Here is a 12,085-nt window from a genome sequence, read left to right on the forward strand (position 1 = left end):
ATGTTATGGCAAGAAATACAAACAAGTTTTTGGTGTTAGAGTGGATTTGAGGAAAGATTAGAAGTTGTTGATCTGTCTACATTGGCTGTGTGGTGCAGCAGTCCTCAGCTCTCTGGGGAGTGTGAAGAGCCTGGAGGTAAAGGACTTATCCAGTGCTATATTAGGATGAGTCTGACAAAGGAAACACATTCATGGTATTTTTGGGAACTGTTGGAGTGTGAAATCTTTTAAGCTCTGGAATAATCTCCAGAGGCTGTCATGAGAGTCCTCCTTCCTGGTACACAAACCTAAACTGAATGTTTACTGGTTTGTCCTCTGAGAAGAGCAGTATTTTATCAGCCTGCAGGGAGGGATAAAGATGTTAAAATTGATCTTGCTCATCTTCTCTCCCTGTCCCCACCTTTTTTTTTCTTTGCTAAACATGAACACTGTGTAGCACACTGTTGGCAAACAGAAAGCCACCGAATGCACAAGACTTGGTTACTGCAGTGGAGTTCAGCTTTATGAAAGCTTTCATTTTCTCTTAACTGCCTGCTGGGGTGAGGATGCTACAGTGCTGGTATTCCCCATGGATTAGGGATAGCTGGATGGGGACCTTTCTTCATACAGATGGTTCAAGTCAGAAGAGATCTTGAGAGGCTCATAGTGCAATCCCCTGCTCAAAACAAGACATGCTGTGAGCTCAGACCAGGTTGTTCAAGGCTTTATCCACTCTGGTCTTGAGAACCACTTGCTGGATAGGATAGAACAGAATAGAATTAACAAGGTTGGAAGAGACCTTTGAGATCATTGCATCCAACCTATCACCCAACACCATCTAATCAACTAAGCCATGGCACCAAGCACCCCATCCAGTCTCTTCCTAAACACCTCCAGTGATGATGACTCCACCACCTCCCTGGGCAGCACATTCCAATGGCCAATCTCTCTTTCTGTGAAGAACTTCTTCCTAACCTCCAGCCTAAACCTCCCCTGGTGCAGCTTGAGCCTGTGCCCTCTTGTTCTGGTGCTGGGTGCCTGGGAGAAGAGGCCAACCCCCCCCGGCTACAACCTCCCTTCAGGTAGTTGTAGACAGCAATAAGGTCTCCTCTGAGCCTGCTCTTCTCCAGGCTAAGCAACCCCAGCTCCCTCAGCCTCTCCTCATAGGGCTGTGCTCCAAATTCATTCTCTGTGTAGCACAACCAATGTCCTTGGAGTCAGGGCAGAGCTGCAGTTGGAGCACTGAGCACTGCTGTACCTGAACCTTGTGTTTGGGAGTGGGGCAGTGAGTTGGTGAATTTTACTCCATTTGGTGAAAAGGGGCAACCAAACTGCAGCAGATGTTTCCATCTGCAGCTGGAAGTGCTTCCTCCTTTAACCTTGTGTTGGTTGCCCCTCAGTAATCTACAAGCTCCTGCCAGGTGATGTTTCTTCCCTGGCTGTATGTACATTTTAATTTCAGTGCTAATGAGATGAGAGTGGTAATTGCTCTGCATTTGCTGAGTCAGCTTGGAGGGTTTGAATTGTAACCAGGCTGAAGAGTTTGGCTGTGAGGAAGAATGAACTTAACCACCTCACATTTCTGGAAGCAAAGATCCTTGGACAGTGATTTACTGCTCACCACCTCTCCCACCCTGTGCGAGGAATGCCTCATGCACATTCCTGCACAGGCTTTGCTCTTGCTTCTCCCCTTTCCTCTCATTTAAATTCTCTGCAGCAGGAGCAGTTCTCAAGCTGTTGTTAGAGGAGTTGTGGTGTTTCTAGGGAGCGACCTGGAGGTGCTGTTTAGTATGCAGTTGTCAGGCACAGCTGCAAAGATCCTCTTAATGATGCTGCTGGTGGAATGTGGTGCAAGCCAGAGCCTTTTCCATCCCTGGGAAAAGGGCTAGTGCCATGCCTGGGTTGTGATGAAAGCATTTCACTGCTGAAGCAGAGCTTGTGCAGGTCATATTTACCAAAAGAGAGAACATATTATAGTCTGCTAAAAAATGAGAAGGAAAGCAGGATTGGGAGGGGGGAGGAGGGAGTATTTTCCCTTTTTTTTTGTGGCCACCTTGGGTTTGATTGTTGAGACCCTTCAGAAAAAAAAATCAGGTAGTAAAAACCTGCTTTCCCAGAGGGCTGCACAAGCTGTGTTCAGTCCCCAGCACAGTTTGCTGCACCAACATGCTGTGTGTTCCACCTTCTTCTCAGCAGCAGTGTTTCACTGTCAGCGTCAAGCAGTTGCATTCAAAAGAGCTCAGCACTTGCTGCAAGCACCGTGGAATCGTCACTGAGGCTGCTGTAGGAAGCCAGGCACTCCTGATTCTCTCCTCCCACCCAAGCCAGAGTTCAGCAGGAGCCTGGGGACCTTCCTCTGCTTCACAAGGTGGTACCAGTTGCAGGGCACCTGCAGACCTTAGACCTGTATTCATGCTCCCCAGCTCCTGCTTAACCCAGTAACAGCTGCTTCAGCACAGAGATGGAATCTGTATGGTTTGAATCTGGCTGAATATCTGCTCAGGGTGATGATCCATGAGAGGACACTGGTTTTATGAGAGCTGAGAGCAACCCCCTTTCCATAAGCATCCTGGGCTTTCTCTGCTACTCATCTCTCTCACAGTTTGCAGGAAGTGATTGGCACTGAAAAGTTATTGACACTGGATGTCAGGAGAAATTCCTGAAAGAGTGGTCAGGCTTTGGAACAGGCTGCCCAGGGAGGTGTTGGAGTCTCTAGAATGCTCTGCTGGGTCCAGAGAAGGGCAACAAAGCTGGGGAGGGGTCTGGAGCACAGCCCTGTGAGGAGAGGCTGAGGGAGCTGGGATGTTTAGCCTGGAGAAGAGGAGGCTCAGGGGAGACCTTATTGCTGTCTACAGCTACCTGAAGGGAGGTTATAGCCAGGTGGGGGTTGGTCTCTTCTCCCAGGCAACCAACACCAGAACAAGAGGACACAGTCTTAAGCTGCACCAGGGGAGGTTTAGGCTGGAGGTGAGGACAAAGTTCTTCATAGAAAGAATAATTGGCCGTTGGAATGTGCTGCCCAGGGAGGTGGTGGAGTCACCATCCCTGGAGGTGTTCAAAAAAAGGATTGGATGAGGCACTTGGAGCCATGGTTTAGTTGTCAGGAGGTGTTAGGTATTGGGTAATAGGTTGGACTTGATATGTCTAAGGTCTTTTCCAACCTGAATGATTCTATGATTCTGTGACAGAACAGCAGTGCTATCCTGTTCTACTGGAGCTGCATGTTGTCATCCTGCAGGAGACGTTCTTTAGGGTGTGCTGAATGTTTTTGGAAGGTGGGACTCTGAGTCCTTCAGTTCCTTGCACTTTGAAGCCCCCATGGGCACTGTATTAATGAAGACCAGTGGGGCTTGCAGGCAGAATGCTGGTTTCTGTGTACAACCATTGTATGGTGGCCCAAGCTCTGTCCCTGGCACACAGTCACATGTTTTGCTTCTTGGGATTAGCTGCTGCCAGGGGAGGTTTAGGTTGGGTGTTAGGAAAAACCTCTATAGTGAAAGGGCTCTCAAAGACTGGACCAGGCTGCCCAGGGAAGTGCTTGAATTGCCATAAAGTGTGCTTAAAAGCTGTCTACATATGGTGGCTCAAGGATATGGTGTAGCAGTGGCCTTGGTGGAGTTAGATGATGGTTGGACTTGATGATCTTGGAGGGCTTTTCTAACCATGGTGGTTCTGTGATTCCACAACTATTTGCCTTCTAATGCAAACCTCCTGCCTTGACTTGGCTGCTTGTCTGCTTGTGATGTGTTTGCTGTGTTGCTGCTGACTTTCCCCTTTAGCAAGACCAGGACAACTTGGCTTTATGTAAGTGTGGAGCTGGCTCCTGCTGGCCTTGCATGGTGCTGGGGCAACATAAACAGCCTGCAAACATTTGTTCCTCTTTAGGGGCAGAAACTTGAGGGTCCAGCACGCAGCATTTATCCTTTTGAGTAAACATCCGTTCCCACAGGCATCCAGCAGTGTCTGACAGAGAAGATCAAAAGAACAGAAATGAAAGGATTTTCTCCCCTCTTTGCAGGGGGAGCAGGCAGCAGGACATCTCCTGTGAGCTGAGATGGCTGAATGAGCTCTTTGCAAAGCAGCTTGCGCGCTGGGCCAGGGCTGTGCACAGAGCAGCTGCACCTCCAGCCTGGGCTGTTGGCTGCTGCTGGAAAAGGGCAGTAGTTCATATTTCACAGGTCTCTGGGCTTCACCAGGCTCACCAGCTATTTGAGATCAGGGTTTCTGCAGCTCTCTTGTGGGGTATTTTTTCCCCACTTGGGCAATCTAGTGTGGGACTGAGGGACCTGCTGAGAGGATGTTGTTTTCATCTCGTTCTGTCCAACCCAAAGGCCATGCAAGCTGAGAAGAGGCAATACAGGGGTGTGTGCTTGTGAGCTGCTGCCAGTCTGAGCAGGCAAGGAGGTCACTGTTGGGGTGTGTGTGTGATGTCCTCATGGTGGCTCCTTACCTTGTTTCCTCTGAGAAAGCATCACTTTGAGTCCTTAGCTAGCAGTGAGGTTCCCCTTGCCTGCTCTGGAGGCTGGCTTTGGTTTAAGGAAATGGGCTGCAAAGATTTTTTTTCATGCTCAGGTTTTTTGTGAGGGGCAGGTCCTCTCCTTCAGCATTGTGTGCTTGTAGTGCCAACCTACCCCATGCTGAGGGCTTGTAGATCAGGTTCTCTGTGTCACTGTACAGGATCCTTGGTCTGGCTGGGTAGCAATCTAGATAGGATGTTAAGCACAGTACCTCTGCCTCTAAGGTTGCTGTGGTGTAATGCTAACTGAAGCCACCAAACCTGGCTGAAAATCAGCTTGGGCTTGGGGACATGTAATATTTTATGACCAGAAGATGAGTAATGAGCGAGCTGCCATCTCTGGCTGGTCCAGTGCCCAGCGTGAGTTAAGATGGGAAGATGCCAGGAACTAATCCCACAGCAAAGAAAGATGATTGTGATGACAGGAAAGCCACAGGTGAAACCCTGGTGCCTCCTGACCAAGTGCAGCCAGGGAGAGAGGATTTCAGGCCATGTGAATTCCCCTAGTAGAGGACAAAGTCTCCTGCCAGCTACAAGGCTGTCTGTCTGTCTGTCTGCTGGAGTAAGTGACATTGCTTAAACTGGGCTGGACTGGAGGATGCAGGGGTGGTGGGGGTGTCTCTTTCTGTAATGAGTTTTCAGAGAGCAATTTAATTCCATATGGAGAGGGTATGTGGGAAGCATCGTGGCACCAGAGACCAAGGGAAGAAGTGGGGAATAGAAGTGTCAGCTCACCCTCGCCCCTGGGCTCTGCAGCTGTGGGAGGGAGGCATTTTGGCTGCCTTTGTGGGTCCTTGCTGGGAGCAGCCCCCAGTGGGACACCATGGGCAAGGTGCTCATAGTGCTTCTGAGCACTCAGCTGAGCTTGATGCTTCCTGCATGCACTGGGTTGGCTTCTGGCTGGGTACTGTTGGCCATTGCTCCTGGCAAGCTGTTTGTATGCTGGCAGTTGGCTGTCGGAGAAAGCTGAATAAGTTTTCTTAATATGATTTGGGAACATTTTCTCCAGCTTAAGTGGTAGACATAAAATGACTTCATATCCTGCTCCTGCTGTGTCAGGCTTTAATGGAAGCACATCTCTGGAACTGGGAGCAAAAGGGGGAAAAAAGACTCCGCTGTCACTCAGGGGACTGTGGAGGATCAGCAGTGAGAGCAGAGGAACGAAGCTCATCTGCCCTCGCTGCTGGTGCTCTGCTTCAGTGCCATGTCTGTTGTATGAGTGACTTCAACTGGACAGTTGCCCTCTACTGTAAGAGAAAAAACAAAGACCAAAGAGCATGTAAGCACCCAGCTGCACAGACTGGCTCTGTGGCTTTGATGCCTGAAGCACATACTTAAGATGTACTCAGTCTGTCAGGTTGGGAGCAAATAATCTCGCATGACAGATTGGTCCCAGCCTCACTTTGAAGCTGGCCACAAGGACCATCACAGAGGGGAGTGGAAAGCTGAATAGGAAGGAAGTGAAGGAGTCTAAAGAAGTGCTGCTGTCTGGAGTTCTACATCACTGGCACTGGTGATTGACTTTCCTCCTGATTTCAGTATCCACATTGCTCAGAACATGCCCGCAGCAGTCCCAGTCTCCCCATGGATGGCTCAGAGAGCTGGGGTAGTTCCACCGACTGCAGGGAGCTTGGAGAGAAGGAGTTGCAAGCTGCTGGGAGCATTGTTTGCTGTTAGGCTGTCATTAGGCTGTCTGCCATTAATTGCAGCATGGGTTGAGAATAAAAGGGAATGAATCCTAGTGCCTGGAGGTGTTCAAAAGCAGCAGAGATGTGATGCTGAGCGTCGTGGTCTAGCACCAGCCTTGGTAGAGTTAGATAATAGTTAGACTTGATGGTCTTAAAGGTCTTTCCCAATCAAAACAATTAAGTGATTCTGTGTGAAAGGGACTTCACACCCAACCCATTGCCTGCTGGAGAGGAGGGGCTGTAGGTGCATTTGGAAAGGAAAGTGAGAGGAGTATGGTGCTGAAAGGCTGCAGATGGGAAAAGCTGGTGGTAGTGGTATAAATGTAAGAAAACCACACTCAAGAACCTGTTTGTTACCTGCAAATCCGGGTGTTACCAGAGCAGGAATGAAACAGCTTTTCCTAGAGTGTTGCCTGCTGAAAATAGGGAATTGTACTTGGGTGGAGAGGGGAAAACCTGATGCATAAGCAAGCAGTTTGCCTTGCTGTAGAGCTGATGCCAAAACCCAGTCTCAGGGGAGCCAGAGGCTCATTTCTCGCAGCCTCAAATCCCAGGTGCAGCACTGTGGGTCAGGAGGATGTAGGGTGGTTCAGGGCTCCACTTCTCTGCTCCAAAGCTGTAACCAGCTCCCTGCTCCCAGTTTATACCACAGAGCTGCTCCCACAGACAGGGAGGGATGCTCCTTCCCTGACCCCGCACCACGTTTGCTGGTTTTGCCTTTCCTGGCTGCAGCTTGCACATGCTGAGCTCCTGCTGGAAGTAACGCAGCTAAATTGCTTCCTCCAGCTACTCGTTCTCAATCGACTCCTCTCTACAGGGAGCTTTAAACGGTGCCCATGGGGCAGCACAGAGCCTGAGAACCCCGTTAACCCTGGTGTTTCAAAACCCATCAAGGCAGGCAGGGCTCTGATCTCTGCTTTAGGAAAATGATGCTCAGTTGTAACAAGTCATTACCCTAAAATGAGCCCTGTGCAGTACGAGTTAACCTTCACTAGGGAAAGCAAGTTCTTGTTTCAGCTCTTTTATCTGCCTGGTTGTGCATGAGGAAAGGCTTTTTTTTCCCCCTGCCCAAGTGTAACTGGTACAGTGCTGCAGATCTTTTTCCAGGCAGCTAAACAGGAAACAACCCACCTTGCTTTTCTGTGATTACCTAGTGAGTTGGTGGAAGATAAGAGGATTTATGGAAGATAAGAGGACCCAACCTTAGTCTGAGCGCTTGAATCTGGTGGGTAATCAACTGCCATCCTTTACCTTCAGGCACTGTAGATCTTTGCCCTCCAGGATTTACTCCTGGCAGCAGACTCCAGCTGTGCTCCAGGGTGAATTAGAGCTCTGAATTTATAGATTTGGCTACTAATCCTTTCACTAGCAGTCAGACTCAAGGCATTGGAAGGTGGTATTGCCTTTCTTATCAGCAGTGCACTGCTTATCACCGATGGGAAATATCTCCTGGGCTGTCTAATCATCACAAAACTTACATTTGGTGTTAGCAGGATGCTTGTTGTTCTCTCAGTCTGACACAAAGCTGTCCTGCCAGTTGTTTTAACCCGTCCATGCCATAAAATGGAGATTCTGGAAGCCCTGCCTGGAAAGCAGTCACAGAAGTTGGTGGGTAGAGAGTCACCTTCCTCCCTCCAGGTCTCTGAGCAGTGCACAGCACTAAGGGCAACAAAGAGGCTCTGGTTTGTGCATGCAGCACATCCCCAGTGGCTGCTGGTTTCTTCCTTGGTCGTTTCAGTGTGTGTTTAAGCAGTTATTGTAGTAACTCTTTGTATCCTACTGAGGCATTGGTTAGCAGCCACTTTTCAGATCAGTTGTTGCAGATACTGGCAGGGCTGCTGTGCTTGCTGAGCAGCCGGAGCAGCTCTTAGTGCCACCAGAGAACAACAAACAAACCTGGATGATGACTGGAAACATCACCATGGGGGTGGGAAAAAAGACTTCCTGCTGCTGCTATACAGCAAGATCATGGGAAAACAAAAGCAAACACACTTCTGCTGCCTACCCCACCTCCTCCAAGAAAAAACCCAACCAAACAAAGGGCTTTGGCTAATTTGTCTCCTTTCAGACTTACAGGAGTCTCCCAGAGATAAAAATCAGTGGGTCCTGAATTGTGGCAGCAAAGTCCTGTGACATTTACAACCATGTAGAACCAACTACCTACAAAAGTGCATTACAGGTAGAGCTGCAAGTGGGTATCTGCAAAATAAGTCACCTGTTTAAAGGTATGAAGGAGAGCAAAGCAGCTCAGCCGTGCAGCGGTTCTCAGCTGAAATTGCAGGAGCAGCCTTCCCTTTGGCCCTGGAGGAGCTCCTTGTCAAGCTGTTCCAGGGCCTCAGGGATGGACAGACTGACAGGCTTTCTGTTGCAGACTCAAGTTAGGAGCTAAGGCTGTCTGTGCAACCTTCCTCTCCACATGTGGACGTGCCACAATGCAGGCTTTAACTCTGCAAGCCCTTGCTCATGTCCCCCTGGCTCCCTGCCTCCCTCGGTGTGGAGGAGGCACAATGCTGCCTTAACGAGCAGACAGGCAGTGGCTTGGCTTTGTCCTCACTCAACCTGTGACCACGGGCCTCAGTCACACCCCACTCTCTAAGTCCTGCTCTGAAAGTCCAGTGTTGTTTTCAGCTCTTTTACAGCTTGTTCCATGAAAGTCTTGCAGCCCTTCATGAGCACAACCCTTGCACCCTGCAGTGCTCAGTGGATGATACCTTTTTCCACAGCTTTGATGCCACCACAAGATTTGTGTGGGATGATCTGCTTTGGCCACCCAAGGTACAAGACTTTCCAGAGGCAGGAGAAGGGCTGTGAGGCGACAAGTGTGGAACCTCGTGTGCTGTCTGTGTTAGCCCTAGGATACATCTTGAGTACTGTGTCCAGTTCTGGGCCCCTCAATTCAAGAAAGATGTTGAGTAGCTTGAACATGTCCAGAGAAGGGCAACAAAGCTGGTGAGGGGTCTGGAGCACAGCCCTGTGAGGAGTGGCTGAGGGAGCTGGGGTTGCTTAGGCTGGAGAGGAGGAGGCTCAGGGGAGACCTTCTTGCCATCTACAACTCCCTGAAGGGAGGTTGTAGCCAGGTGGGGGTTAGTCTCTTCTCCCAGGCAATCAGCACCAGAACAAGAGGACACAGTCTCAAGCTGTGCAGGGGGAAGTTTAGGCTTGGTCTTAGAAAGAAGTTCTTCACAGAAAGGGTGATTGGCCACTGGAATGTGCTGCCCAGGGAGATGGTGGGGTCAATGTCCCTGGAGGTGTTTAAGAAAAGCCTGGATGAAGCACTTGGTGCCACGGGCTGGTTGGTTAGATAGGGTTGGGTGATCAGTTGGACTTGGTGATCCTGGAGGTCTCTTCCAGCCTGGGTGATTCTATGCTCTGGGATGTTCTAATGGCTGTTTTTCAATACAGGTAAGAACAAGGTGTGTTATGAAGGGGCCTCAGGTGCTGGTAACTGCAGAGCCCCTCACTGTCACTCACTGACGGTGTTTGTGTTGCAGATCGATGTCCTCAAGGCAGATGTGGAGAGCGCTGAGTGGAAGATCTTGGAAAACCTGCTGCTGGAGGACGTTGTGGAGCAGATAGGGCAGCTGGTGTTTGAGGTGCACGTCCACTGGCCTGGCTTTGAGGTCAGCGGCAACGACAGCAGCGTGGTGCGGTACTGGTACAGCCTGCTCCGAGAGCTGGAGCTGAAGGACTTCAGGCTTTTCCATACCTACAAAGACTTGTCAAAACCACAGATGTTCCTCAAAAAGGAAGCCTTCAACGCTAGTAGCTGTTACAGGCTGAGCTGGGTAAACACAAGATGGAAATAGCAGAGAGGGATTTATGGGCTGTGACTGTGAGCCATCTGGCCCCGCGGCGCCGCTCGGGAGGACTTGGCCACCGCTGGCTGGGCTTGCGCAGCCTGCACACAGACTGCCAGCCAGGTGCACTGGCTTGTGCTGCCTGTGCTGCTGAAAGAGCTGCCTCTGGAGGATCCCTGCTGCAATGCACTGGCCAGTGGGTGCACTGACAGAGGCTTCTGGAGAAGGTTGTCTGGGGTGGGGCTAACAGCACGGCTTTACCAGGCTGCCCTCTGCCTCTGGGTGCTGAGGTGGAGGCCATCCCTGTGGGGCTGCCCTGGGAAAGCATGAAAATAGGGGCCCTAGTACCATGCAGGTTGTTCCTCCTGATTAGTCTCAGGGTAATTAGCCTAGCAGCTTATTGTAATTTAGGCAAGCAGTAAATAAGGGTTGAAAACCAAATGACATGATCTCTCACAGATGGTAACATTCCAAAGGGCTGCACATCTTCCATCACTGATTGCCCTGAATTAAAAATGGTGATGTAAATGTGAGTTCTAGAACTGCTGTAGAGGCTGATCCTGGTTCTTCTTCCCCTGCTTGGTAGAATCTCAGCTCATCTCTTGCTCAGGATTGCCAGGCAGTGTCAGGAGCAGCTCAGGCTGCAGCAAATACATCTTCTGGAAGAAAATATTCCAATAACTATGGTAATTTTAAAGGAAACCTTATCTGTGATACATGGTAGATAAAAGCCATTTATCATTCTCGAGGCAGTTATGTGATACTATGGGAGAAAATGAACAGCTCTTATTTTATGCACTATCTGTGCCTCTCCCCTGCACATCTCTTCAGGCAGACTTGCAGCCTCCCTTCCTGAGGTCTTGCTTTTGTGCCCTTACCACTTTTCTACTGCTCTTTTTCACCTAAAGCAGAGACACTGTAATGAATTCAGTTCCCATCTCCTGAAGGCTGAGCTGCTAGGTACCTGTATGGGGGGCACAAGCCTGCCTGCTCCAGAGAACAGGCAATGCATAGCCATACTCTGCCACCTACCAGGTGCTCATGACACCTTCAGCTGGCCCAGATCTGCTCAGCAACACCATGAAGAGTATGGCTCAGCTCTGCTCTTCCCCACAGCCTTCAGTCCCCAGGTGAGTTGGGCATCTCATGTCTGCATCAGCTCTGCAAGGCAGCTGGCACATTGCCTCCCCCCTGGCACTGGGTGAAACCCAGCCCCGGAGCCTCCTTACTGCCCACACCTCAGGACACTCATGGTGACTACAGCCAGTACCAACCCCAGCTAAGAAGGACATAATGAGCAGCATTAGCTGGACACCTCCACCAGGAGTTGTTTGAGCTTGGTCTGAAATGGATCTTTGCAGAGATGCCCCATGTGTGGTGGCAGGTTTATCTGCACAGAGCCTGCTGTGGGGGTGAGGCCATTTCCCCACATCTGTGACTCAGAGTTTACAGGTGCTGCCTGTGACCTGGTGAAGATGAAGAGCAGCAACAGACCTTCACAGTTCATACTGCAGCACTGGATCTCCACAGAGAGCCCACAGCTGCACAGGGATCATTGTCAGGACACCAGCACACCTCCCCAGAGAAACTGGCCCCTGAGTGCCACGCTGGCTTCCTTCAAGCTTCTAAAATTCGACCAAAGAACAGTCTGACCTCCTGCTGCACTCTCAAACCTGACATTTATCACCTGCACTTCTGGCCCCAGGCTTTGATCCCATGGGTGACTTGTGAAGGGCTGTTCTTGAGCACCTCTCAACTGTGAAAGATCAGAGTGTAAAGGGACCATATGCCAGACCTTTCCTGGCAGATGCCAAGAAGACAATAGCAGCCAGTAGCACACCTGAAGAAATAGCACTCCTTCTCTCTGGGGAATTATTTAACAGCTGAGACCATCTGCTTCATTCAAAAACTTTGATTTCATGAGCTTCATTAGCTGCTCCCGTGCCCTTGGAAGGATCCTCAGGGTTATTCAGCAGGAAATCACTCTTGATTTCTTCCTGCTTGTTAACACAATGTGACATTTAATTGCAGTCAGTGGAGACCTGGTTTAGCGCCGGTGGAAGTTCAGAGCTGACCTACATACAGAGACAGATTTATAGTTGCCT

General features: G+C 50.0%; 1 protein-coding gene across 1 annotated transcript in view; it reads left to right on the forward strand.

Moving 5' to 3' along the window:
- METTL24 (methyltransferase like 24) overlaps positions 1-10,938 on the forward strand; it is a 44,556-nt gene extending 33,618 nt beyond the window's left edge. The window contains exon 5 of the mRNA XM_054174127.1: positions 9,675-10,938. Within this exon, the coding sequence (XP_054030102.1) occupies positions 9,675-9,989 (315 nt within the window). The 3' untranslated portion in view covers positions 9,990-10,938. The remainder of the gene's footprint in view (positions 1-9,674) is intronic.
- Positions 10,939-12,085: the final 1,147 nt, after the last annotated feature.

This window comes from Dryobates pubescens, chromosome 28 (genome assembly GCF_014839835.1).
Source record: "Dryobates pubescens isolate bDryPub1 chromosome 28, bDryPub1.pri, whole genome shotgun sequence".
Lineage (NCBI taxonomy): Eukaryota > Metazoa > Chordata > Aves > Piciformes > Picidae > Dryobates > Dryobates pubescens.